Source organism: Camelus bactrianus, chromosome 3 (genome assembly GCF_048773025.1).
Source record: "Camelus bactrianus isolate YW-2024 breed Bactrian camel chromosome 3, ASM4877302v1, whole genome shotgun sequence".
NCBI classification, from domain to species: domain Eukaryota; kingdom Metazoa; phylum Chordata; class Mammalia; order Artiodactyla; family Camelidae; genus Camelus; species Camelus bactrianus.
In genome coordinates this window covers 116,261,027-116,285,752 of record NC_133541.1, presented here as the reverse complement: position 1 = coordinate 116,285,752, position 24,726 = coordinate 116,261,027, and the positions used below count along the sequence as shown (strand labels likewise).

Below are 24,726 nucleotides of genomic sequence, written 5' to 3'. Positions count from 1 at the left end.
CATTGGCTGAGGCTTTTCCAGATGTGGGAAGAAAGCCGCTAAGTGGCTGCTAGTGGCCAGCCTCTGTCACAACATGAAATAGATGAGCACTGAGCGTGCACTGACGTAAACTACACCATCAGTTCACAAAGCCATGATGGCTTCATTGCTGCTTGATGGAAGTGGCACTCAGCGGCACAACGTTAGATGTCATATTCTGCTCAGTAGAAAAGAGGTTGACATGCTTCAGGATGAGTACAGAAATGGACTGGTCTTTTTGATTTTTGTTTTGGAAGAAAGGGTTCCTATTAGAACACACAAATTTTATTTTTTTTTAAATTTAATTAACATATAGTGAATATACAATGTTGTTTTAGTTTCTGGTGTACAGCATAGCAATTTATTGATACATATATATATTCCTTCTCATATTCTCTTCCATTATAGACCATTACAAGTTATTGAATATAGTTCCCTGTGTTATACAGTAGGACCTTATTGTTTATCTATTTTATATATAGTGGTGTGTATCTGCAAGTCCCAAACTCCCAATTTATCCCTGCCCACCTCCTCTCCCCTCTGGTAACTGTAAGTTTGTTCTCTATGTCTGTGAGTCTGTCTATGTTTCATAAAGAAGTTCATTTGTGTCATGTTTTTTAGATTCCACGTATAAGTGATATCATATGCTATTTTTCTTTCTCTGTCTGAATTACTTCACTTAGTATGATAAACTCTAGATCCATCCATGTTGCTGCAAATAGCATTATTTCATTCTTTTTTATGGCTGAGTAGTATTCCGTTTTATATATGTACCACATCTTCTTTATCCATTCACCTGCTGTAGACATTTAGGTTGTTTCCATGTCTTGGCTATTGTAAATAGTGCTGCTATGAATGTGTATTGGGGTCCTTTTGAATTAGAGTTCCCTCTGCAAATATACCCAGGAGTGGGATTGCTGGATCATATGGTAAATCTGTGTTTAGTTTTTTAAGGAACCTCCATACTGTCCTCCATAGTGGCTGCACTCCCATCAACAGTGTAGGAGGGTTCTCTTTTCTCCACAACCTCACCAACATTTGTCTTTTTTGTGATGGCCATTCTAACATACATGAGGAGATATTGTAGTTTTGATTTGCATTTCCCTAATAATTAGTGACTTTGAACATCCTTTCATGTACCTGTTGTCCTTTCATATATCTTCTTTGAAAATGTTCAGATTATTTGCCCTTTTTAATTGGATTATTTGAAGTTTTTTTGCTTGGTTGTTTGGGTTTTATTTTTTGGCTATTGAGTTGTATGGGTTCTTTATAGACTTTGGGTATTAATTTCTATCAGATACAGGATTTGCAAATATTTTCTCCCATTCCGTGGGCTGCCTTTTCATTTTGTCAATCATTTCTTTTGCTATGCAGAAGTTTTTTGGTTTTATGTGGTCCCACTTGTTTATTTTTTATTTTGTTGTTTATGCTTTGGGGGTCATATTCAGAAAATCACTGACAAGACCTATGCCAAAGATTTTTTCCCCTATGTTTTCTTCTAGAGGTTTTATGGTTTCAGGTCTTACACTTAAGTCTCTAATCCATTTTGAGTTAACTTTTGTGAGTTGTGTAAGGAAGGGGCCTGGTGTCATTCTTTTACATGTGAGTATCGAGTTTTCCCAGCACCACTGATTGAGAGACTGCCTTTTCTCCATTGAGTATTCTTGGCTCTCCTGTCAAATATTAGTGGAACGTATATACTAGGTTTATTTCTGAGCTCTCCGTTCTGTTCCATTGATCCATTTGTCTGGTTAGATGCCAGTGCCACACTGTTTGACACATCTAGGTTTATAGTATAGTTTGAAATGGGAGTGTGATGCCTCTGACTTTGTCTTTCTCAGGGTGGCTTTGGCTATTTGGGAATCATTTGTGTCTCCATATAAATGCTTTTTCTACTTCTATAAAAATGCCATTGAACTATTAATAGGAATTGCATCGAATCTATAGATGGCTTCTGGTAGTATTGACATTTTAACAATATTAATTTTTAAAATCCGTTAACACCAAATACCCATTTATTTGTGTAGTCTATGATTTCTTTCATCAAAGTCTTACAGTTTTTAGAGTAGAAATCTTTCACTTCTTGGTTAAGTTTATTCCTAAGTATTTTATTGCTTCGAATGCTATTGTAAATGGTATCCTTTTCTTTGTTACTCTTCCAGATAATTCAATCTAATTTCATCTAACAGTTTTATGGTGGAGTTTTTAGGATTTTCTAGACATAAAATTATGTCATCTGCAAATAAAGATAATTTTACTTCTTCCTTTCCAACTCTGATGCCTTTTACATATTTTTCTTGTCTGATTTCTCTGGCTATGACTTTCAGTATTACGAGTAGTAGGAGTGCACCCTTGTCATATGCCTGATCTTACAGGAAAAGCTGTCAACCTTTCACCATTGAGTATGATGTTAGCTGTGGGCTTGTCATATATGGCCATCATTATGTTGAGGTACTTCCTTCTATACCTAATTTGTTAAGATTTTTTGGTCATGAATGATGTTGAATTTTGCCGAATGCTTTTCTGTGTCTATTGAGATGGTCATATGATTTTTATTATATCATTTTATTAATGTGATACATCACATCGACTGATTTGCACATGTGGGGCTACCACTCCAGGGATAAATTCCACTTGTTCATGGTGCATGGTTCTTTTAATGTGCTGGGGAATTTGTTTTACTAGCGTTTTATTGAGAATTTTTACACCTATGTATATCAAGAATATTGATCTGCAGCTTTCATTTCTGGAAGTGACCTTATCTGGCTTTGGTATCAGGATATCGCTAGCCTCATAAAATGAGTATGAGAGTGTTCCTTCTTTTTAGATTTTTTGGAAGAGTTTGAGAAGGTTTGGCATTATTTCTTACTTAAATGTTTGATAAAATTCACCAGTGAAGCCATCTGGTCCTGGGCTTCTCTTCACTGGCAGATTTAATTACTGATTCAATATCCTTACCAGTAATTGGTCTATTTTGGTTTTTTGTTTCTTCCTGATTCAGTCTCGATAGCTTGTCTATTTCTAAGAATATTTTAATTTCTTATAGGTTGTCCAGCTTGTAGCATGTAGTTGATTATAGTGGCAAGGGCTAGTTTTAAGCATTCACTTTCTATATTCTTGCCTTCTAAGAGTTTACTAGAATTATCCAAGTCTGAAGAAATTAAGATGAAAATGTCCAAAAAATGATGAGATTAAAGAAAGGCCAGTAAAATGTTAGAAAAATTATTAATACAGAATAAGATAAGCAGTTTTCTAAAATCAAAAATGACTTTTCATGTTAAGAAAAGGAAACTGTCCTACACTGTTGATGGGAATGTAAATTGGTGCAGCCACTATGGAGAACAGTGTGGAGGTTCCTTAAAAAACTAAAATTAGGCTTACCCTGTGATCCAGCAATCCCACTCATGAGCATATATCTGGAAAAAATAAAAATCCTAATTTGAAAAGATACATGCATCCCAATATTCATAGCAGCATTATTTATAATAGCCATGACATGGAAGCAACCTAAAAGCCCATCGACGGATGACTGGATAAAGAAGTGGTGGTATATTCATATAATGGAATACTACTCAGCCGTAAAAATAAAAGGAATGAAGTATTGCCATTTGCAGCAATATGGATGGACCTAGAGATTATCGTACTAAATGAAGTAAGTCAGACAAAGATAAATATCATATGTATCACTTACATGTGGAATCTAAAAAATGATACAAATAAACTCCTTTACAAAACAGAAATGGACTCAGGCATAGAAAACAAGCTTATGGTTACCAAAGGGAAAGGAGGGGGAGGGATAAATTAGGAATTTGGAATTAGCACATATACACTACTATATATAAAATAAACAGCAAGGACCTATTATATAACACAAGGAACTATATTCAATATCTTGTAATAAGCTATAATGGAAAAGAATCTGAAAAAGAATATCTATATTCTATTTTATATATAAAATATGTGTATTTTATATATAAATATATATAAGTTTTTCAGTTATCTATGTATAATTGAATCACTCTGCTGTGTACCTGAAACTAACGCAACACTGTAAATCAACTATATTTCAAAAAAATTTTTTTAATAAATTAAAATTAAAATTTTTTTAAAATCACTTTTCTCTGCCTCCTCTAGGTGACATTCTTTTTGATGTGTTGCTCCTTGCATTTCCAGGTGGGTGCTGGATGGACATGACAATGACACTATCCCAGATGGCTTCATTCTTTTGGGCTTTTCAGACAACCCCAGGCTGGAAATGGTCCTTTTTGTGGTTGTGTCTGTCTTTTACATGGTCACCCTAGTGGGCAATACCACCATCATACTCCTGTTCCACCTAGACCCCCACCTCCACACCCCCATGTACTTCTTCCTCACCAACCTCTCCATCTTGGACCTCTGCTTCACCACCAGCAGCATCCCCCAGATGCTGGTCAACCTCTGGGGCCCAGACAAGACCATCAGCTACCTGGGATGTGCGGTCCAGCTCTACATCTTCCTGGGACTGGCTGCTGCTGAGTGCGTGCTGCTCCTGGTCATGGCCTTCGACCGGTATGTGGCGGTGTGCCAACCCCTACACTATGCAGCCATCATGCACCCACACCTGTGTCACAAACTAGCATTCCTGGTCTGGGCAACTGGCATTTTTGGAACCTTGGTGCAGTCACCCACCACCATGAAGCTACCCTTCTGCCATCATCACCAGGTGGATGGCTTTGTCTGTGAGGTCCCTGCACTGATCCGCCTGGCCTGTGGGGACACGCACGTCAATGAGCTCCAGATCTCAGTGATTGGTGCTGTCTTCCTAATGGGGCCAATCCTGCTCATCCTCATCTCCTATGGCCACATTGCCAAGGCAGTGCTGGCCATCCAGTCCCTCGAGGGGAGGAGCAAGGCGTTCCGGACTTGTTCTTCCCACCTGGCCGTCGTCTTCCTCTACTACTGCAGTGCCACTGCTGTCTACATCCAGCCCCGAAGCCATTTTTCCCAGAAGCGAGGGAAGTTTCTGACTCTTTTCTACACTGTGGTGACCCCCACTCTCAATCCCCTCATCTACACCTTGAGGAACAAGGACATGAAGGAGGCTCTCCAGAAGCTATTTGGGAGAGACAGAAACAGAACATCCAGTGTGGAGTAACGGAATCAGCTCAGACTCAAGGAGAGGTCAGCTTTTGCCCAGTTCAGTTGCTCGCCGCATTAAAAATGTGATATTTCATGCATGGGGAGCTCTCAATTATCAACATTAATGCTAAAGGCCAGTAGCCTGGTTTGCCCAGACAGTACGTAGAGCAATCAAAAGTAAAACTGGATGCACCTCGTGGTGTTATTCTTAAATGTAAATGTAAGCGCAACATTGCTCTCATCAGGTTACCGGCAGAAAACAGACACCATTCCAGTTATTTTCGAAGAAAGGATTTATTACAAAGAATTATTAACTAGCTGTTGAAGGAGAGGAAAGCAAAAGGAAGTAGCTGCAACCCCTAGCACAGAGGGAACAGGAGCAAAGGACTGGAATTGTTAAAACTGATGGACTGGAATTGTTTAAACCGATATTCAAAGAAACAGCCCCAAGAGCACAAACTCTTAAACCTCCTACTTCGGAGATGGGGCATTGCTGGACGTGCTGATGTCATCACGGAGACACGGGTTCTGCTCGCCGCCTGTTGCAGAATCTTGATTCAGTTTGCTTCAACTGCTGCTCACCTAATCAGCTGACCCTGGCAGTGTGCAAAACAAAACAAAATAAAACAAAACAAAACAAAAAACAAAAAACACTGATAGGGTCAAATGAACAAGAACAGAAAACAAACAGGAAGAGCAAAGATTTCCTCTCCCAGCCCTAGCCTGCAGCCTATCTGCCCGTCTCACCCAATATGACTGGAGCCTAATAAGGAACCAGCAAGCAAAGCAGAAATACGGCATGCACGCTCCCAGGCCCAGCCTCACAGCAGAGCTGACTGATACAGCTGTGAGTTTGGAGCTGGAAGACACTGGCCTCATGACTGGCACATCTAACTCTTGACGCTACAAAAGGAATCCAAACTACAAAGCGCTAATTAAGAGAGAGGCACAACAGTGATCAGCTTATGGATTCTGATCAGTATAATCCCCTCATTTCATTTTCTGTTGCGAATGAACTCCGTGTCTGATCAGGACAATGACGAGCAGCAGATACATGAGTTCTATACATGAAATACCCCCAAAGAAAACAATAATCTCGGACGGTTACAACCTGGTGACCAAAGGCATTATGTGTCTGCTCTACCAGATTTATTTCAGATTAAACATTGTATGTTGAAATAAGTGTAGATACATACGAAACTATAAGAATAAAAAGCTCCATGAGTGCCTGCCCAGTGCCTGCCTTGGACTCCAGCTCAGTGTTCCACTGTTTGCAAAGCCTGAACTGCCCATTCAGGAATTAGGAAGGAGAATTTGAACCAAGGCTGGCCCTGTGGCCACAGCATCCCTGAGTCCGGCAGCCTGGTTTTCCTTGGCCATCTCCTGGGACCACTGTGGGAATGAAGGATAAGCAACAAAACCTGGAGGCCAAAGGGCTTAGGGCCTGCTCTTCTGCAACCTCTAGGTCTTGGGGGTCCGGGGAGGGTGTAAGCTCACAGCCCCCTCACCCAACACATCTAAAAGACTCAGAGGTGCAGGACCGGCAGGAGCTCTCCCGTCTTCCCACAGCTCAGCAGGGCTCCCTCCTAACCCCATGCCTGGTGGAGAAGGAGCAAGACTGGCTTGGAGTGGAAATGCTCCTCACCAAAGCACCCTCCCTGGAGGGTCACTGGAGAGCCCCCTGGGGAGAGACTCTTGAACACATGCCCACCACCACCACCACCACCCAGGAATCTGGGACACAGCCTCGGCTTGCTGCGTAAGCCCATCTCTTTGACCATCATGGTCGGGTAGAGAGACCTTCAGAGTCCTGTGGACATGAGGATGCAGAGGGTGTGGCTGCTGCCTCCTGGGCTGAGCCCGCCTCACAGGCAAGACCCTGGGAAGCACTGTCCTTCCTTGGGTCATGTGTGGCCACAGACTGCCCAGCCCTGACCTGCCAGGGTGAGGGGGACATGCTTGTCTTGGGTGACTGAGGGTCACATGGCAGCAAGGACCTCGGCCCTTGGAGCCTTCAAGCCTGGGACGTCCTCAGCTTTGCCTCAGCCCCTCTGAGCCTCGGCTGAGGGTCCTGTTGCTGCTCTCGACCCGAGCGATTCTCCCCACCCCTCAGAGCACAGGGTGCCCTTGGCCTTGGCCCTGCACAGCTCCCAGACATCCTAGGCTCCTTGATTCCACATGTGCCCCAGAGATGGTCCAGTGACTTGGTGCTGGGCTGAGGGGCAACAGCTTGAGAGGGGCACACAGAACGGGACTCCCACTCAGGCTTGGCCACCAAGGGAGTAATGAACTAGCCATGTCCTGATTCTGGACAAGGTCCAGTCCATGGTTGGTTCTACACACAGAGGCCCTGTGGCTGCCAGGAACAAACTGCATAGAGATTACATATATGGGTAGGGGTCTGGGAGCCGGGATGGCTGTCTGGGGCCTGAGCGTCCCAGGCAGGCAGGTGCCACCCTCCACGCCCGCCTGGCAGGGGTCTACCTCTAGTCTGTGCCTGTCCTCCCTGCCCCCCGCAGAAAAAAGAAAAAGATCCCATGAACCCATTACTCAGTGCCCCCAACAGTAACATCTTGCGAAACTGTAGTGTCATATCACAACCAGTGTATTGACATTGACACACACAAGAGTATTTCCATCCCGAAAAGGATCCTCGAGTCGCCTTTTAAAGCCGAACCTTGTGCCCTCCCAGCACCATCACCCCTCCTAAATCCTGACATCAACCAATCTGTTGTGTTCCTGTAGTTTTATTAATTCAATAATTTTATACAAATGGAATTATATAGTAGATCACCTTTTGGGATTGGCTTTTTTCATTCAGTATAATTCTCTGACCAGTCATCTAGGATGTTGTATGTATCAATCTTTTATTCCTTTTTATTGCCAGTGCCCCGTGGTATTGATGTACCAGTTCATCTAGTTATTCACCCACTGAAGGACATCTAGGTTGTTTCCAGTGTGGGGTTATTGTGAAAAAAAAAGCTGCTGTGAACATTCCTGAAAAAGCATCTGGGTGACTATTAGATTTGTGTTTCTCTGGGATAAATGCCCAAGGTGCAATTACTGAGTCCTATAGTAAACACACGTCTAATTTTGTAAGGAATTGCCGTATCCTCTCTAGAGTGGCTGTACCATTTATCATTCACACCAGCAACGGATGAGTGATCCAGTTTCTCTGCATCCTTGCAAACATTTGCTGTTGTTGCCATTTTTGTTTTTAATATTACCCTTTCTGACAGATGTGCAATGATATCTCACTGATTTTTTTAATTGAAGTATAGTCAGTTTACAATGTTGTGTTAATTTCTGGTGTACAGCACAATGCTTCAGTCATACATGAATATACATATATTTGTTTTCATACTCTTTTTCACTGTAAGCTACTACATCCCTGTGCTATACAGTATAACCTTGTTTATCTATTTTATCTATACCAGTCAGTATCTGCAAATCTCGAACTCCCAGTTTATCCCTTCCCACCCCCCTCTCACTGTGATTTTAATTTGAATTTCCCTAATGGCTATTGATGATGACACATTTTCATCTTTCACCAGCGTATGTTCTTCAGTGTCGCTTGCCTTCTGCCTATTTTCTGATTGTTTTTGTTGTTGTTATTTTTGTTGCTGCTGTTGAGTTGGAGAATTCCTTATATGTTCTAGATAGAAGTCTTTTGTCAGACACGTGGTTTGGAAATATTTCCTCCCAGTCCATAGCTTTTGTTTTGCCTCTTAATAAAGGTTTACACCCAGCAAACATTTAAAATTTTTACGAAGTGCAACTTACCAGTTTTTCCTTTTATGGTTTATGAATTTGGTGTCGTATCTAAAATCTATACATCTAAAACCAAGCTGTAATCCAAGCTGTAGAAAACTTCTCCCATGTTGTTTTTCAAGTTTTATGGCTTTACATTTTAGATTAAAGTCTATGATCCATTTTGAGTTCGTTTTTACACAAAATGTAAGGTTAGGGCAAAGTAAATTTTTCATTTATTTATTTAGCTTATGGCTGTCCAATTGCTCCCACACCATTTGTGGAAAAGAGCTCCAGCTCTAAGAATGAGATTTAGGAGTCAAAACCAAAAACAAAACAAACAAGGAAGAAACCAAACGCCCTCACCACTGTGTTGTTCCTTGAGTCCTGAGGTCCCCCAGCTAATCTGTCTGCTTCTCTCTACTGTCAGAGTCTTCTTATTTTTTTTTTTATATACAGTGTGCAAGGGTTTTCTTTGGAAAATTAGATCCATCCAGAGAGAGGTGGTGTTCCCCAGGAATTTTTTACAGTTATATTGATAAATAACTACTTTTCTCACCTAAGTGCAAAGCTTACCTTATTTCATGAACAAATGCACGTCTCTCTGGACCATGAAGCTTTGCTGCTCAAGCGGGCGATAAACAGTGTCAGTTTTATCTGGAGCATGTTAAAAAATGCAGAATCTCAGGTCCCACCCCAGACACACTGAACCTGAATTTTAAGCCAGATCCCAGGTGATATGTATTTGCGAAGCCGCTTAGTAAGCACTGCTCTACCACACAATAAAATCAGCCTGACAGTGACTACAACTTCATCTCACTGGAGCGTGTCCTTCTGCAAACTCACAGAATCACCTCGGGTCCAATGGAATCATTCTCTCCTTCCGGTCTCTATGACCAGCCTGCTCCAGTCCTATGATCTGTTTATTTTTCTCCAAAAGCTTGAGGAGCTGCAAATCACTTTGCTAATATAATGCATAGTGTTGCCGATGACCGATGACCGACAACCTTCATAGGTAGAACTCTTTGGTGCCCTTCCTTTTGTATTCTTCATCTTACTTTTCCCTCAGTTCACGTTCTTTTCTTTTTCTTCTTACATAGCACATCAGTTTCTTTTATAATGTCTTTATTTCTGCTACTTATATTTTTATGTCTTGCTCCTGGAAAGGCAGTCTCTGGAATTCATACAGTGAAGTTGAAAACATACGACTTAGCAAAGATTCTTCCTATTTTTGTTTAGTAACTAACAACTTAGTGACGTCTTGGCATCTTTCAAATGTTAAATTGCAAGTGCTAATGAAGACTGTTAATTGTTTTGATTATTTAACTTTTTATTTGGAAATAATGTCATGTGTCCATAAAAGATGCAAGAATAAGAATAGTATATATAGAACAATTCCATAACTCCCCCACCTCAAGATTTACCCGTTGTCAACACTGACATTGACATTCTTGAAGAATACAGTCCCCTGCCCTTTTTAATACAACTTCCTCATTTGAAGTTTGTTTCCTGATGATTAAATTCCGGGTTCTCAACCAGAAATACTCAATGGTGATATTGGTTCCTTCTCAAGTCAGCTTACCTGAAAGCAGACATCCATTCTGCCCTCACTGATATTTTTCATTGGGGTTCTGTCCAATTTCTTCTCTTTATGTAGTTACTATTTTTCTTTTATAATTGATTAGCAAACTGTGAAGAGATCATTTCAGACTGCACAAGAATCTTGCTCATCATTTAAATTTCCTATTAGGTTTTAGCATCCATTACTGCTCTAAGCCTGACCCAATTTTTACTCTCTATACATAGTCTCAGATATAGTTGGCATTGGAAGGTTAGCCTTTATTTGAATGTGTACTGTAGATTTTTAACAAAACAAGTTCTATATTTACTATGTTTAGTATGATTTGAAATTCCCTCTTTCATGTGTTTTTAATAAAGTGAAATTTATGTAAAAAAAAAAAGATTTCTTTCCAACTACTATGCTGATGTTGGTATATTGATTTTCTATCCAGCAACTTTACCTATTTTTTAGTTCTGCGAGTGTGGAAAACCTTATGGATTTTTTCAAAATTAACAGTTATATTGTGGGATCTTTATCTATTCAGATATTCCCCTTAGCCAGTGAGAAATAAACTCTTAATCCAATTTTAAGATCCTAGTGCCCAGAAGTTTTTCTTTCTGACTTTCTAGTTTAGCTGTGTGTTTTATATTAGTTTCTCCTGCGTGTCAAGGCATTTGTAGCAGAGATGCAGTCTGCAATAGCTCAAATCACTAAGATGCAAAAGAACAAATAAAAAGTCAGCCTATCTAAAAAGCATGTTTAGTACTGTGACTGATTTGCATTTTTGCATAAACTCCTTATATCAACAGTCCACGGGCCACACTTTGACAAGCAGAGGTCTGGATGGCTCGTTTGACGAAGGAAGTAAATTTCCTTCCTGAACAATTTCAGGTGGTCCAAGAGTTGCTCCATGTGTAGAGAAGCAATTAATCCATATTTATGAATGAGTTAATGCTATGTGAAGTGTGGTAGATGAACCACTCCCGAAATGAGTTAAATCCAAGACAAGCTCTTATAACTGAAGGCAAAATGCATTTTCTACATAATATTTCTACTTATGAACGTAGGCTCCACCTACTCTAAAACTTTCCTTTGCATAATTTTCAACCTCCTGTCCTACCAGAGCAGAAATCTCAACCATCAGAGTTAGGCAGAGGCTTTTTTTTTTTTTTCTTCTATTCATTGCAATTGAATCATTTGGCAAAGAGATTTTTTTTAATGCATAAACATAAAGCAATTTAATTTATCTTTAGTAGTTTAGATAAATAAGTAAAAATATTGCTCGGTACCTTTTTTTAATTAAGGAAAGGAAACAATGTAACTTAATAAATACAAAAAGGTTTTATATTTTGTGAATCTTCAATCAGCTATAATACAATAAACATGAATTAATTTATTAGAAAATACAACTGTTCAAAAATTAAAAATAAATAAGTTGGCTGCCACAAAATTGCAACATAATATACAGTTAACCCATTCTGTTATGGTCAGTTAAGAGAAAGATGGCAGAAGGGATGATATGGTTAAAAGTAAACAGAAAACAAAGAAGAGGTGGAAAGATACAAGGGAAAGGAGAGTTAGAGTAAAAGGAAAGAAAGAAAGAAAAAGTGTTTTATTGAATGAGTTCGTTATATGAGGTCACCAGGAGGAACTCGTCCTCTGACTGACGCACTGTGATGAGAACTGTTACCATTTAGATGATTTTCTTCCCCTGGTGTCTTCAACCCAGAGGTACCTCGTGTTCTCTATACAAAGGCACTGTCAGCAAGCTTTCACTCTCCCACCCTGGAGCCAAAGAATTGCAGAGAGGTGGTCTTAACTCTGATGGAGGAGCACTGACTACCACCCCGCTCATAGCTCGATGGCGGGGGGTTGGGGGGGGGGGGCAAAGAGCACTGGCATCTGGTATCCCTGCTTCCGCCACTACCGAGAAGGCTCAAAGACAATGGTCAACCCGGGCTTTTCTTCTCGAAGTGTTTCTAACGCACATTTTGTATCATAATTGAAATACATTTTACACAGCCTGTAAAAGCAAACAGAGAGCCTAGGGTTATACTCCTGAAATGAACACTCAAGAGTTTTGAGCTTTAAAAATCTTATCTCCTCCCTTCACTTAACATTCTAAGATTTCCAATGGTGCACTTCATGCCGAATGCGATTTCTGGTATATTTGTAAGCTTCAAGTTTGGAAATGTTTAAACATGTAACTGTAAAGAGAACAGTATAATGAATCTCCATATGCCCATTACCGGAGTTTGACAGTTAACAGCTCTTGGTTTCACCGATTGACTCCCTACTGCTTACATCAGTGGATTATCTTAAACACAGCATTTCATGCGTCTATAAATATTTCTAGCTGTGACACTAAATAAAGAAGACTTTTACAAAATAATCACAATGTCATTTTCATACCTTAAAAAGTTAATAGATTTTAGTATCAATATTTGCCTAATCAGTGTTTAAATCGTCAACTTCTGATAACATTTTTATATTTCGTTCATTTCATCAGGAGCCATAGAAAGTCCACACAGTGTAATTGCTTGGGATGCCTCTCAAGTCTTCTTTGATATCAGTTCTTCCTTTTTTTTTTTTTTAATTTCCCTCGCAACTGAACTAAGAAATCGTACCATTTATCTTGCATCATTTCTAGCAGTATTGATTTGGTTGTGTTATGGATTGTTTGTGTTCCTTCAAAATTCAAATGTTGAAGCCCTAACCCTCAATGTGAGGGCATTTGGAGATGGAGCCTTTGGGGTGTAATTAAGGTTAGACTAGATCATGGGGGTGGGTCCTCATGATGGGATTAATGTCCTTAAATGAAAAGATACTGGAGCATGCACTCTCTGTCTCTCTGTCTCTGTCTCTGTCTCTCTGTGCCACATAAGGACACAGCAAGCCCAGAAGAAAGCTCTCACCGGAAACCAAATTAGCCAGCACCATAATCTTGGATGTTCCATCACCAAGATCTGTGAGAAACTAATGTCTGTTGTTTGTTTAAGACACCTAGTCTGTGCTGTTTTGTTATGGCAGCCTGAGCTCACAAGACAGGTTGATTACAGCCATGGATTCCCCAGTCTGTTTTGAGTCTTTCCTTCATCTGCAAAGTGTCCATCAGGTCTGGGTCAATGAGCATACATTCAGCGATGTCCCCAGCTCATCTTGACCAATAATTCCCTTTGTTCCTTTATTTCTCTTAGTTCTGGGGATGGCTTTCCCTTGAACAAACATGCTCCACTACGTCCACACAAGGATACAATGCTGACCTGAACTTCTGTTTATATTAAAACCTGGTTCTTATTATTCTGACTGGTTCTCAGCCTTGAAGTCATGGACAAGGACAGAAATTTCTGGGCTAGTAGAGTTTATAATCTTGGGGTAAAATATAGATAATAAATTAACAGGAAAGTGACATGGCATGTATGATGGTGGTCAACACTACGGGGGGAAGTAAGCAGAGAAGAGGAAAGACATGCTGCTATTTTCAGTAGGATGGATGCAGTCAAACTCAAAAAGAAGGCCTCTAAGCAGAAAATTCAAGGATGCACAGGAGTAAGTCAGGGATACCAAAGGAAGAAAAGTTCCAGGCAGAGGGAACAGCAAGTATAAAGGCTCAGACTTGACAGTGTTTTTTTGAAACAGCAAGGAGACCAGTGTGGGTGAGCAGAAGGAACGCAGGTTAGAAGAATTTGCAGAAATAGCAGGGGCCAGATAATGTGGGGCTGTAGACACTGCTGTGAGTTTGTGGCTTTTACTTCGAATGTGATAGGAGCATGTTGGTAAGAGTGGTATGATCTGACTCATATTTTAGCTGCGTCCTCCATCTGCTATGGTAAGATGAATAGATGCAGAGTAGCCTGGCAGAATGCTGCCAGAACAGCCCAGACAAGAGGTGACAGTGGCTTGAAACCAGGGTGGGAGCCATGAAGCTGCCAAGAAGTAGTCAATGAGTAGGGATGCTGTGAAAGCAGACTTAACAGGACATGCCAGCGGGCTGGATATGTGCATAAGGAAAAAGAGGTGTCAGAGAGGACACCAGGATTCTTTTGACCTTGAACAGTTCAGATTGAGCTACCATTGACCGAGATGGGGAAGACGCAGGTTTCAGGCAGAGGGAAACAGCACAGGTTTGGATTTGGACATGTGAAGTTTGGGAGGCTTATTGGACATCCAAGTAGGAAAGTGAGGCAAACATTTGCACATGGAATCCATGACAATACGAACTGGCGGGGAGGGGCACAGCACATGTATGAGAAAGCCAGTGGACTAGATGATATGAACAAGGGAGAAAGCATAGAGAAGAATTAACCCAGTGATTGAGTCCTGGGGATTCAGCATGTAAAGGTCAGAATGATGAAGAAAGGCCTGAGAAGACTGAGCAGAAGTAACTAATGGAGTAGGAACAAATCCAGAGGCGAGTGTGTTGTCCCTAAAGCCAAGTGAAGGAAATGTCTTCAGTGGAGAGTGTGATCATCAGAACTGACAAGAAGTTATGAAACTGACTCAGAAACTCTAACTAGAGAGGTAATGAATACCTCCGTGGTGTCACTGATGGTGGAAAGAAGCCAGTCATCCCAGCACACTGCAGATAGACCAAAGTTTATAAAATCTTGGTGTTTCTGGAGCACTTTACATTTAGAAATCCCCAGAAACCAGACTAACAACACCCCCGCTATGCAAGGATATTTACAACTACGATGACCCATAGACTGGTCTAGTTCTACAAAGTGCAACACCTTGCATAGAAATATAACTCTACTCTGCTACTTTCAATGCGACTTGTGTTTCTTTCTGGAATCTGGGATGGAAAATCTCTTCCCACCCAACTGAACCTTGGTTATTCTCAATGTCTGGATGAGGTCGAATATGTAGTTCATGACACATACCGTATATCCATATAAAATCTGCAACCAGCCCAGACCCAATCTCACCCGGAACACAAAATGGAGCCACACTGGAGTTTGGAAATGGGCCACCTTTTCCTTAGAACTGTGAGCCCTGCCAGACAAATCGCAGGGCACACTTACTTCAGGTTTTTCAGGAGGCAGCCCTGCTGTTTCAGCACTTCACAGAGTAGCATCACCCCCAGGTCACCCAGGTCGTTGCTGCCTAGACTCAGCTCTCGCAGGCTCCGGTTAGAGGTCAGCAGTGTGGAAAGATCCCAGCAGCAGTGTGAGGTGAGGGTGCAGTTATCTAACCTGCAAGAAAGGAGGTGATTTGAAGAAAATATCCCCTTAATTATCTCGCCAGGTCTCCCAGATCTTAGCCTGGAATGTTTCAAATGCAAAAAAAAAAAAAAAAAAAAAAAAAAAGGGTTATTCTTCCCTCCTTTTCAGATGAGAGTATTTTTTTTTTCCAGGCTACTGGGTTGTGCAGATTAAATTAGCAATAGCGGTTTATGAATTAATTTTTCCCAAACTCTGTGTCTCCCCCCAAGTTTTCCTAAAACACAAGGGCTATTCCCACTCTTTTGTGGGAGAGAGATTTATGGTGGAAGGAACTCCAGTATTTGCCTTTACACCATCTAAAAGTACAACTCCTCGCTGTCCCATGGTCCTGTAATAAGCCACACCCTAGAAGGACGCCATCACTCCTCAGATACAGGTTAGTTTGTCATCATTTCCCCCAAACTACCCCCTTCCCCTCAGCCACCATGCGTTGCCATCACCATAACAAGCTAGGATACTTACTGCAACATCTGAAGCTTGCAGTTGGGGTGCAGGAGTCCCTCACAGAGGAGCTTGACCCCCATGTCTCCAAGAGCGTTGCCCCGGAGGTAAAGGTGCGTGAAATTCTGGTTAGCGCTGAGCACTGAGGACAGAGCCTGACAGCAACCTGATGTGAGGCCAGAATTCACCAACCTGTAGAGTGAGCAGAGAGAAGAATCCTTAGGGTCCCAGCCTTCTTTGGACACTGCACAGCTGTCTCAGCACGGGAATTTCATCTTATCTGAATAGCTTTATCCTTCAACTTAAAGATCAGGAGCCAGCTTCTTGGATATAAGCATGACTCCCTATCTCTGGCCCCATACGAGAAGCCAAAGATGGTCTCAGAAGATGCTTTCCTGGGATCAGTAGACGAGACAGAGCAAAAGCATACTGATCCACATTCCCTCCACATTCCTCCTTCTTTTTATACATATTCCCTCTGGCCATGCATGTTCCTCACTCCCACTTCTTCCGGAAAGACACTCCAGATTGTCTTTGACTAATAATTCCCACAACATTGCAGAGGCTTTCCTTATTTGGTTGTTATCCCAACCAGGCAGGGTGGCAGCGCAGCTACGTAACTCTTACATATTTTTTTTACAGACTGGAAATCTGAAGCTCATTAGATCATATGCTTCCCTTAAGGTCAAAGAGAAAGTATATGGTAGAGGGGGACCCAGACTTAAGCCTTCTAACGCCATCCCCCACTCTGTTGCCCCTTGTGTCCACTTCACGCCACCTTCTGCACTGTAAAGGGCCTCTCAGAGCATAAAGCCCTAGGTCTGCATTTTACTCAGTGGAATTAAGATTTTTGATGTCCTACTCTTGGGTCAAGTTGAACATATTCTGTTACCTAACAAGAGCATGAGGGCTCTGAAATAGACAGCTGTGTCATTGCTGCATAGACACTCAGAGGGTCGTATACAGTGTACAGAGAGTCACATATGCTAGGCTTTCAGCAAAGCCTTGATTTAAGAACATCTCAGGCAGTCACAGCCCTTTCTGCCAGGATCCTTAATAGTGACATGCTTTTAAATTCTAAGTGTCTTAGAATCAAGAAAAATAGAAAAACAAAAGGAGTCATTGAGATAAGTATAGCATTGACCAGATGACCAAAAGGAAACAGAAGTACTTGTTTATCTGCTGGTCTCCACCTTCCCAGTCAAGGACGAATCGCAGCAAAAAAGACTGAGCAAGCAAGACAGAGAGGGAAGTGAAGCCCAAGAGGAATAAGCAAAAACAACCGAGCGGTTTGCAGCGCTCTTACCTCCGGCTAAGAAGACTTTTATCAGAGGGTCTTTAGTGAGCCTCAGAAGGGATTTTCAGGATTCCTGGCTGTCACAGACTGAATGTAGCATCCCCCAAACTTCCTACGTTGAAATTTTAACTCCCAAGGCGATGGTATTAAAATGTGAGTATTTTGCAATGTGACTAGCTCTTGGGAGCAAAGTCCTCCCGATAGGATTAATGCCCTCATAGAAGAGTTCCCAGAGAGCTGTCTCCCCAACGTCACCATATGAAAACACAGCTAGGGCGGCTGTACACAAGCCAGGAAAAGAGTCCTCACCAGGAACCAGGTGCTCTACAGGCACCTTGATCTTGGATTTCCAGCCACCAGAACTGTGAGAAATAAATGTTTGTTGTATGAGCCACCCAGTTTATGGCATTTTTATTATAGCAGTGTTTTTAAAAAATACAGATTAGTCTTTTCTTAATGTTACTTTATTTATTTGAGATTTTGGGGGGGGGTAATTAGGTTTATTTATTTACTTGTTTTTAGAGGCAGTACTGGGAATCGAACCCAGGGCCTCCTGCATGCTAAGCACATACTCTACCACTTGAGCTATACACTGCCCCCTGTTATAACAGTCTTAATGGATAAAGACACTGGCAAAGACGAAGAACATTCCAGCAGACTAGAGATGGTCATCAAAAAGGAGAAGAAAGAATATTTTCAAAGTTACAGAATTGTAAGCTTTACCACTATTTCCAGAAAAGGGCCAGAAGTTATTATGCAACAGATGTTTGAGGAGAAGTACGCACAGAAGCGTCAGCAATTACATGCCGATAAGGTCATTTTCTCAAGAATAAGTCACAGTGGAATTATCAAAATGTTGGTAACCACTGAGACTGAGTGATGGATACACAGAGTGCGTAAAGAAATATTCAGAAAATCAAACCACCAACCAATCCACTAGATTAGAGGACTGTAACCGACATCACATATCTTGGTTTCCACCAATCTATTCAACTCAGTTCTACATTTACTGAACACAGATATCTTGCCAGGTACTATATTAACTTAAATCATTGCTTTAAAAAAATGCACTAATGATATGCCTTATGTTACAAATACGTCTCACAAAGAACATTGAGGAAGAAGATTTAACATTTATTGAGTAAGTGATGATGACTTTAAGATTATCTCATTGAGTTATTATGAAACCAAGATATAGGTGTTGTTGTTATCTCTGTTTTTAAATAGAAAAACTGAAGATCAAAGAAATTAATTGAAGAAACAGAAGGAGCTTTCTAGATGGACAGTGGGAGAGTAAGGGTGACCCTCCAGGCAGAAGGAAAGGGATATGCAAGGGTGAGGAGGGGTGAAAGAGTGGGCCTTTTTGAAACTAAGAAGCTAATTCAGCATGACTCAAAATGGATTAAAGGGTATGGTAGATGAGAAGGAAGAAGCAGTGATCTACGGCTGGTCAGGGAGAGCCTTATGTGCCAAGCTAAGCTATATCAAATTCACTCTGACTTCAAAAAAAGAACTTCTGAAAGTTTTTTGAACAAAGGCACAATATTATCACACTTGCATTTTAGAAAGTTCCCTCTGGTGTTATGTAGGGGGAAGAAGAAAGGTAAAGGGAATTGAAAGTAAAAAGAAAAAATTAGAATTACTCTTTGTTTACTTGTCACAGGAAAGTCCCAGGGAAGTCCCACTATTCCATGAGACAGAATGTAGAGGGCATTGATAAGTTACAAGGAAAAGGAAAATACATTACAAGAAATAAAGAATTTTGCAAATACTTAGCATGTAGTGTTTGTGTAATACTGTGGAGGGGGCAGAGGCAATATGCGGCCAGAAAGAAAGGCCTAAAGTTCGAGAAAAAGAAAATTCAGCCATACTTAACAAAACACAAAATGCCTAAAAGTTTTGCCTCCTTAATTCCACTTACTGGTATCAGTCTCAAAAGAAATATACATACACAAAGCTGCATGTATAAACATGCTTTTTTCAGAGTTGTTTGTAATAGTAAAAAAAGTAGAAACTCATCCAAAGGCTCATCACTCAATGAGTAGCTAAATAAATTACCATAATGCACAACATGGAGCATTATGCCCAAATCTGTAAATTTGTATATACCATCATGGCAATGTATCCACAATAAATGAAAGAAGCAAATCATAGAAGAGTATTTACACAATGATTCCAGTTTGGACAGAGTGTTATGGATGAATTGTATACCCCAAAATTTCATATGTTGAAGTCTTACCCCCAAGACTTCAGAATGTGGCCTTATTTAGAAACAGAGTCATTGAAATACATGCACATTCATGTATGACTGAACTATTGTGCTGTACACCAAAATTGACACAACATTGTAAACTGACTATAACTCAATTAAAAAAAAATAGTCATTGATATGTAATTAGTTAAGATGAGGCCATTAAGATAAGCTCTAATCCAATAAGACTGATGTCCTTATAAAAAGGGGGAATTTAAGCACAAAGACAGACACACACCAACAAGATGAGAGCACCAGGTACAGATGAAGACTGAGATTGAGGTGACACACCTATAAGCCAAGGAATGTCAAAGATTGCCATCAAACCAACAGAAGCTAGAAGAGAAGTATAGAACACAGTCTTACTCATAGCTGTCAGAAGGAACCAAACCTGCTAACACCTTAATCTTTTAGCCCCCACTGCTAAGACAGTAAATTTTGGTTGGAACATTGTAACAATAGCAGAATACACATTCTTCTCGAGTGCACACGAAGCATTTTCTAGGATAAATCATATGTTAGGCCACAAAACAAGTCTTGGAAAATTCAGAAAGATTGAAACCATGCCAAGTATTTTCTCTGACCACGATGGCATGAAACTAGAAATCATAACAGGAGGAAAACTGAAAAACTCAAGAACATGTGAAAATTAAACAGTGCTCTTCTGAACAACCAGTGGGTCAAAGAAATCATAGAGGAAATAAAAAAGTATCCTGAGTCAAACAAAAACACAAGACACCAGAACTTACAGGATGCAGCAACATCAGTTCTAATGGGAGAGTTTCTAGCTATCCATCTATGAATAAAATTGAGAGGCCTTTTTAAATTTTTTTAAATAAAAAATTTTTTTAATTAAAAAATTAAAAGAATTTTTTTAATTGAGAGGTCTTAAACAGCTAACTTTACAACTCAAGAAACCAGAAGAGGAATAAACTAAGCTCAAAGGTAACAAAAGGAAGGGAACTAAAAAGATTAGAGCAGAAATAGCTAAAATAAAGAACAGAAAAATAACTGAAAAAATAGAAAACCAAGAGTTAGTCCTTTGAAAAGATAACCAAAATTTACAAACCTTCAGCAGGACAAACTAATAAAAAAGAGAACCAAAATCAACAAAATTATAAAGTAAAGAGGAGGCATTAAAACTGTTACTACAGACAAAATAAACGTATTTTCAAATACAAAACCACTGATACCACAGAAAGACAAAAGATCGTAAGAACTGCTGTGAAACCAACAAATTGGGCAATCTAGAAAAATGGAAGAATTCTTAGAAACATACGAACTATCAAGACTGAATCAGGAAGAAACAGAAAATAAAAATCGGCCAATTACTAGTGTAAAGATGGAGTCAGAAGTCAAAAAACTACTAACAAAAAAACGTCCAGGACGAGATGACTTCATTGGTGAATTTTATTAAACATTTAAAGAATTAACACCAATTCTTCTCAAACTCTTCCAAAAATCAAGGAGGAAGGAACACTTCTAAACTCATTTTATGAGGCCAACATTACCCTGATACCAGATAAGACTCTACAAGAAAAAAAAAAAAAACCACAGGCCAATTCCTTTGATGAATACAGATGTAAAAATTCTCAACAAAATGTTAGTAACCCAAATTCAGCAGCACATAAGAATCACACACCATGATCAAGTGGAATTTATCCCTGGGATGCAAGAATAGTTCAACATAGAATAAAACAAACAAACAAACAAATTTCTTCTGTATAGCACAGGGAACTATATTCAGTACCTTATAATAACCTTTAATGAAAAAGAATATGAAAATTAATATATGATGTATATGCATGACTGGGACATTGTGCTGTACACCAGAAATTGACATGCTGTAACTGACTATACTTCAGTTAAAAAAATAAACAATAGTTAACAAATGCAAATCAGTGTGATACACCACATTAATAAAATAAAAAAAAATCATGACCATCTCAATAGCTGCAGAAAAAGCATTTGACAAAATTCAACATCTGTCCGTGATAAAAAGTCTTAACAAATTAGGTATAGAAGGAATGTACATCATCATAACATAGGACATATATGACAAGCCCACCGTTAACATCATACTCAGTGGTGAAAGACTGGAAGATTTTCATGTATGATCAGGAACATGAAAAGGGTGTCCACTCTCACTATTCCTATTCAACATAGTACTAGAAGTCCAAACCAGAGCAACCAGGCAAGAAAAAGCATAAAAAGCATCAGAACTGCAAAAGAAGAAGTAAAATTGACTCTATTTACAGATGACAGGACTTAATATAGAAAATCGTAAAGATTCAACTAAAAAACTGCTAGATCCAATCAGTGAATTCAGTAAAGTTGTAAGATACAAAATCAACATATAAATGTCAGTAGCATTTTATGCAGTATTGGTGGTGTGGTGGGGAGCATAGCTGCCTTCCAAAAGTCAGCAGCATTTCTATACACTAATAACAAATTATCTAAAAAAGAAATTACACAGATTTGTTGTTACTAGAGGGGAGGTGGGTGGGAAGGGATAAACTGGGAGTTTGAGACTTGCAGCTACTGACTGGTATATATAAAACAGATAAACAAGTTTATACTATATAGCACTGGGAAATACATTCAATATCTTGTAGTAGCTTACAGTGAAAAAGAATATGAAAATGAATATGTGTATATTCATATATGACTGAAGCATTGTGCTGTACACCAGAAAAGGACACAACATTGTAAACTGACTATAATTCAATTAAAAAAAAAAAAGCTTCACCAAGAAGAAAAAAAAAGAAATTAAAAAAAAATCCTATCCATTTACAGTAGCATGAAAAACCATCAAATACTTAGGAATAAACTTAACCAGGAGATGAAAGATCTCTACACTGAAAACTAAGATCCTGATGAAATAAATTTAGAAAGACAAAAATAAATGAAAAGACATCCCTTGTCCATGCATTGGAAAAATTAATATTATCAAAATGTCTATAGTACTTAAATGCATCTATAGATTAAATGCTTTCCTTAGCAAGTCTTCAATGGAATGTTTTGCAGAAGCAGAAAAAAACACTCCTAAAATTTATATGGAACCACAAATGACTCAGAATAGCCAAAGCAGTCATGAGAGAGGAGAATAAAGCTTCCTGATTTCAAAGTATATTATAAAGGAGAATGGCCAAGATGCAGAGTAGAAAGACACTGAGTTCAGCTCCTCCCATGAGCACACCAAAATCACAACTATCTGCAGAACAACCATTGATGGGAAAAAAAAAAAAAAAAAAAACCTACCAGAAAAGATCTTCTACAACTAGAGACATAAAGAAGGAACCACAGCAGGATGGTACGAAGGCCAGACTCTCAATATAATCAAGTCCCATACTCCCCAGTTGAGCAACCCACAAACTGAAGAATATTATATTGCTGAGTTTCTCCCACAGGAGAGAGAGTTCTGAGCCCCATGTCAGGCTCCCCAGCCCAGGAGTCTGGCATCAGGAAGACAAGACCCCAAAGCATTTGGCTTTGAAGGCCAGTGGGGCTTCATTGCAGGAATCCCAGAGAACTAAGAGAAACAGAGACTTCACTCCTAAAGGGCACACCAAATCTCATGTGCACTGGGACCCAGGGCAAAAGCAGTAATTTGATAGGAGCCTGGGTCAAACCTACCTGCTGGTCTTGGAGAGTCTCCTAGAGAGGCGAGGGGCAGCTGCAGCTCACCCTGGGGATATAAACACTGGTGGCAGACATATTGGGGAACATTCAAATGTGTGAACACTGCTGCTGATGGCAGCTGATATCTTGGCTCATTAGCTCCAAGACCTCGCCCCACCCAATAGCCTGCAGGCAGCAGTGCTGGGACCCCTCAGACCAAACAACTAACTGGGCGGGACACAGCCCCAGCCATCAGCAGAGAGGCTGCCTGAAGACTAAAGAGCACACAGCCACCTCTGGACTAGCCCCTACACATGGCCCAGCCCACTGGAGGGCAGAGAGCTAGCTCCACTCGCCAGTTGACAGGCACCGGGGCCCTCCCTCACCAGGAAGCCTGTACAAGCCTCTAGATCAGCCTCACCCACCAGAGGGCAGACACCAGAAAACTACGATCCTGCAAGACAGGGCAGATCCTATCTTGGGACCAGCTGGGCCCTGGCCCTGACCACTAACAGGCCAACACAACCATTGGCACATCCCAGACCCCAAGCCCTACTGTGTCAGGAACCAACCCCTGCCCCCAACCTCAGTGATGGGAAGTGAGCTCTGGGATTCCCGGGCCCTGCAGCTGGCCAGACTCCAGGATCCAGCTCTGTCTGCCAGTGGACCAGCACTAGCCCCAGGATCTGGCTTCACCTGCCAGTGGGTGAGCAACAGCCCCAGAGTCTTTTGGACACTGACTCCGCCCACCATGGGGCCAGCACTAGTCCTGGGGCCCCCAGGATTCTGCAGCCAGCCACTTCATGACCAGGCCCCGCTACACAGCAGCCAGCAACATCCTCACAAGACAGGGCCTGGCAACCAAGCAGACTAGGGGCCAACCAAACCTACCAGACTGTCCACATTGTCAGCTCACCGCAACAGAAGGACCCATGCAGCCCTCTTAGAGGGAACTCCTAGAGCACATATCTTGCGTGATGAGAGGGGAGTGCACTGCTGAGATGCATAGGATGCTTCCTACAGAGGGCCACCTCTCCAAGGTTGAGAAACATAACTAACCTAAATAAAAATACAAATAGCAACTTAGACAAAATGAGGTGACAGAGGAATAAGCTCCAGACAAAAGAACAAGATAAAACCTCAGAAGAGCTAAGTAAAGTGGAGACAGGAAATCTATCCAAGAAAGAGTTCAGAGTCGTGATTGTAAATAAAGGTGATCAAAGACCTCGGGAGGAGAATGGAAGCACAGAGCAAGAAGTTAGACGTTTTTTAACAAAGAGTTAGAAAATATAAAGAACAACTGAACACAGGTGAAGACTACAATAACTGAAATTAAAAATACACTAGAAGGAATCAACAGTAGACTGATTTAGAAGAAGGGGTAAGCGAGCTGGAAGACAAAGTGGAAATCAGTGCCACTGAATACAAAAAAAGAAAAAACAAT

The 24,726-nt window shown here is 40.6% G+C and overlaps 2 protein-coding genes across 3 annotated transcripts in view; one reads left to right on the top strand and one right to left on the bottom strand.

Annotated features, from left to right (window-relative positions):
• The first annotated feature begins 4,258 nt into the window (after positions 1-4,258).
• Positions 4,259-5,152, top strand: LOC105065246 (olfactory receptor 2H2-like). The gene has a single exon (XM_010950315.3). It carries the CDS (start codon positions 4,274-4,276, stop codon positions 5,150-5,152), a length of 879 nt encoding a protein of 292 aa, XP_010948617.3. The 5' UTR covers positions 4,259-4,273.
• Positions 5,153-11,769: 6,617 nt separating this feature from the next.
• Positions 11,770-24,726, bottom strand: part of NLRP3 (NLR family pyrin domain containing 3) — a 36,140-nt gene continuing 23,183 nt past the window's right edge. For both annotated transcript variants that reach the window (XM_074361058.1, XM_010950280.3), the window contains exons 8-10: positions 16,135-16,305; positions 15,472-15,642; positions 11,770-12,470 (exon numbers count right to left, since the gene is read on the bottom strand). In XM_074361058.1, coding sequence (XP_074217159.1) covers positions 12,371-12,470; positions 15,472-15,642; positions 16,135-16,305 — 442 coding nt within the window. In that variant the 3' untranslated portion in view covers positions 11,770-12,370. The remainder of the gene's footprint in view (positions 12,471-15,471; positions 15,643-16,134; positions 16,306-24,726) is intronic.

Coding starts and splice junctions, on each gene's coding strand:
- LOC105065246 (XM_010950315.3), top strand. CDS start 4,274: ATGGTCCTTTTTGTGGTTGTGTCTGTCTTTTACATGGTCACCCTAGTG.